Here is a 3,853-nt window from a genome sequence, read left to right on the forward strand (position 1 = left end):
AGTTACAATATATTATGGTCAAACAAAAATGTTTAAAGTTTGAGCAAAAATTTAATAAAATACTAAAATTATTAATATTTTTATAAAATAAAACTCTATAAAAATAACTATATATTACAATAGTTTGCGATATGATTGATAAGAACAACTTAATTATTATAAATAATTTATCCACAATTTAAAATAATTTACTCTTAGTAAAAATATAATAAAGAAGCATAATTAAATTTTTAAAAATAAAAACAAATATTACTCACTTTAGAATTCTTTGCAACTTCAAAATCTCTTGGCATGGCGGCAAGCCATTTCTTACGTATTGGGAAATCCAAAATTTCATACTTTTGTACCATCAACTTTGTAAAATCCTCTGCAGTTTGGTACACAGCACTCATATGCAATTATTCATAACACTAAGAATTAAATTAATGCTGACATTTATAACATTTGTAGAATAAATATAAATTTTACGAAGAACGTTGACACCAGAACACCGACGGTTGTTTACAAATTCAAATCAAAAATATTCGCCAATTGGCTGAATGCCGACACAGGTTATAATACTTCAGAATATCGCCAATGGCTCGTTTGATCAGATTCGGAGTTTTTCGTAAAAATAGCTACCCTGACTGGTTTCCCTCTGGGCCTAACTCTACTACGGCATCATCGCCTATAGTAACCCGTTGTGAGGCTTGATTCCTTTCTAGGAGGTATTGGGTGAACCTGGTCAGCAACTATGTTCAAGTAGCTTACAGACGTCAGGGATTGTTTTATGAGGATTATGGGTCCTAATGTGCCCCTTGAAAACATTGTTCCTGGGTGAGAAACCATGAAAACCTGAGCGAGCCCATTGTTATAGATGGAGGATGGTCAAAATGTAATGGCTCTTCGGTGTACATACATTTAAGGCAAATATCTAAAGTTTTCAGTGAATTTCCAAAGATAGTAAACAAATATTTGATTTTTCTTTTTTTGTGTAATGTAATCCGTCACTTTTTTCAAAAGGTAACGTTTTTAAGATAACGTTTAATCTCTTGGTTTTTTTTCCTCATGAAATACGCTCTCTCGAACAATTTGAAATTGTGGTTTATCATTTTCATTCAATTTTAACATTCAAAAATAAAATTTTAACTTATAACTAAAGTAAGTAATAAATAAATTGGGCAGTCATAGTATTAAGACATGTTCGAGCATTTCAAATACACTAAATACTTAGTGATTTTGAAAATCATATCTTGTTCTGTAAAGTTCTCATATATTACTGTTTTTAACCCTTCAAGCTGTGAGTCCCTGGGAAAAATTATAAAGAACTAATTTTCGTGCTATTTGCCTACTCAATAACATGGAAAAATCGGTTTCTATGATGCAGTAAAGATTGCATCTGGGAGTTCGGACTAATACTCAGAGGGTTACTAAAAATATATACCGAAGAGCCATTACATTATGACCACCCTAATAACATTTTGGACCACCTTTAGCCCTCAAAACTGCTAGCACCCGCCGTGGCATTGATTCCACAAGGTGCTGATAGATAGTCTGAGGTATCTGGTACCAAGCTCTCACCAACTGGTTCTGCAATTCCCTCACATTGCGAGGGGGTAGCGTGGCAGCCCGAATTTGGTTTTCCAAGTAGGACCACACATGCTCTATTGGATTAAGGTCAGGTGAATTTGGGGGCCAAGATATGACTTGAAAGTCACTGGAATGTTCCTCGAACCAATCCATGACGATTCGATCCTTATGACATCCTATTGGTAAACACCATCCCCCGCAGGAAAAACTGTTGCCTTGAATGGGTGAACCTGGTCTGCAACTATGTTCAAGTAGCTTACAGACGTCAGGGATTGTTCCATGAGGATTATGGGTCCTAATGCGCCCCATGAAAACATTGTTCCTGGGCGAGAAACTATGAAAACCAGGAAAAGATGTTTAATACATCCTTCCAAATATTTTTATACATTCTAAAATTCAGCTGCTTTGCAAAACTGTTTATAGAACCCGGTACCTACACATTGCGAACATAACAACATTGATTATTATATTAATTTAATTGACAGATTAATTACGCGTCAATCATTGCATGCACTTGGTTTCAAAGTTGATTTAGAGTTCATTTCGTAGTTGTGGATGTTCCTTTATCTAAACTAACTCAAAGCATATACCGTCCCTCAGTGGACTGATCGTTAAGACACGGTTCCCAGCAGATTACCGAAGTCAAGCATCACTGGCTGCGGTCAGTGTGCGGGTGGGTGACCACTTGGAACAGTCTGCGTAGGGACCGAGGGCGTGCGGTATTGGTCCTCGTTAAACTGTTCTACCGTAAAGTGCTCGACTTCACGTGCAGGTCGTCGGGCTACCGAAGCGGGGGTGCCATCCCCTCTACAGAGGATCAAAATTGTGATGGCATGTCTTCGGATCATCCTCAGCGATTTTTCCCAGACCGTCGCCAATAGCCCATTGTACAGCTCTAGTGCGACGTAAATGGACAACTACTACTATTACAAAGCATATACGATGGTCTTAGCTCTGATGTTGCGCGCTATTATTGACATTATAAACAATATGGTAAAAATCAAATTATTCGGAATCCGAAAGTCAGCAATCATTTCAGATTTCTAATTATTCTGGCTCCCTAAAGAAAAGCTACTGCTTTTGTCTGAAGTATTTACCCTTTAAAATGAGAACATAGATGTCAGCACAGCACAGTAATCTTGTGATTAAACATGAGTAATTTGTTTTATTTTTAGTAGTTTAGTTCTCTAAGTGTTTGTGTATGTATGTATGTTTTTCTTCGGAGAAAAAAATGTGCAGTGATCAAACTGTCACTGCATACACTCTTCTCCGAAGATTTTCAATTTTTTTAAGTGTAAATGCTTTAATTTTTAAGATTTTAGCAAACATTTAACATTTGCAATATCTTACAGGTTTTACGTTCCTCTGGCAGCCATTTGTTGCTTTGTGATTCCATCAGCGATCCCTTATTATTGCTGGAACGAAGACTGGTACGCAAGCGTATTTGGAGCCGGATTCCTCCGATACGTCCTCTGCCTACATTTCACATGGTTTGTTAACAGTGCAGCACATTTATGGGGCAATAAACCATACGACAAATACATAAGCGCAACTGAATCCAAATGGGTTTCTGCTTTTGCAATTGGTGAAGGATTCCACAATTACCATCACACATTTCCTTGGGATTACGCCACAAGTGAGCTAGGATATAAATACAATTTCACTACATTTTTCATTGATTGTATGGCATACATTGGCCAGGCATACGACTTGAAGACCACTAATCCAGAGAGCATACATCAAAGAAAAATCAGAACAGGAGATGGCTCTTATTTTATAGACAAAGACCACAAAGAGTAAAAAAAAAAGTCCAAAGTGATGATGATAAAACTACGATTTTATTAGACAACTACGCCAAGTACTGTATATTACAGATAGGTTCCTGACTGCTAATTCTGAAGTAAATATCTATTGATTCGGAGCTTTGGTCAACATGACTATTTGAATGCAATAGAAACAAAATTATTTTTCTTTTGATGTAGCAGTCGATATTTATTCAGCGATGTGTCAACCTTGTTTTTATGTAGCGTTTGCGTGCAGTAAATTTATCGCGAATATTTTCAGTCAGATATATATTTTTTTCTTAAATAGATTGGTGATGAAATAGAAGCCAATCGCATTAGACTGCATTAAACATTCTTCAAGTGGTATTAAGTGTCCTAAAAACACGTTGCCACTCAGGAAAAAGTTATCTCGTTTTAATGTATTTAAAGCACTGAATATGCAACTTGTTTTCAGTCATGTTTGTTTCTCCTTATTTCTTAAAATAAATCAGTGATACAAA

At 36.1% G+C, this 3,853-nt stretch overlaps 1 protein-coding gene across 1 annotated transcript in view; it reads left to right on the top strand.

Annotated features, from left to right (window-relative positions):
* Positions 1 to 3,853, top strand: part of LOC107456449 (acyl-CoA Delta-9 desaturase) — a 44,718-nt gene extending 40,865 nt beyond the window's left edge. Inside the window, exon 5 of the mRNA XM_016074313.3 lies at positions 2,922 to 3,853. Coding sequence (XP_015929799.1) covers positions 2,922 to 3,369 — 448 coding nt within the window. The 3' untranslated portion in view covers positions 3,370 to 3,853. The remainder of the gene's footprint in view (positions 1 to 2,921) is intronic.

The sequence above is a fragment of the Parasteatoda tepidariorum genome, chromosome 6 (assembly GCF_043381705.1).
Source record: "Parasteatoda tepidariorum isolate YZ-2023 chromosome 6, CAS_Ptep_4.0, whole genome shotgun sequence".
NCBI classification, from domain to species: domain Eukaryota; kingdom Metazoa; phylum Arthropoda; class Arachnida; order Araneae; family Theridiidae; genus Parasteatoda; species Parasteatoda tepidariorum.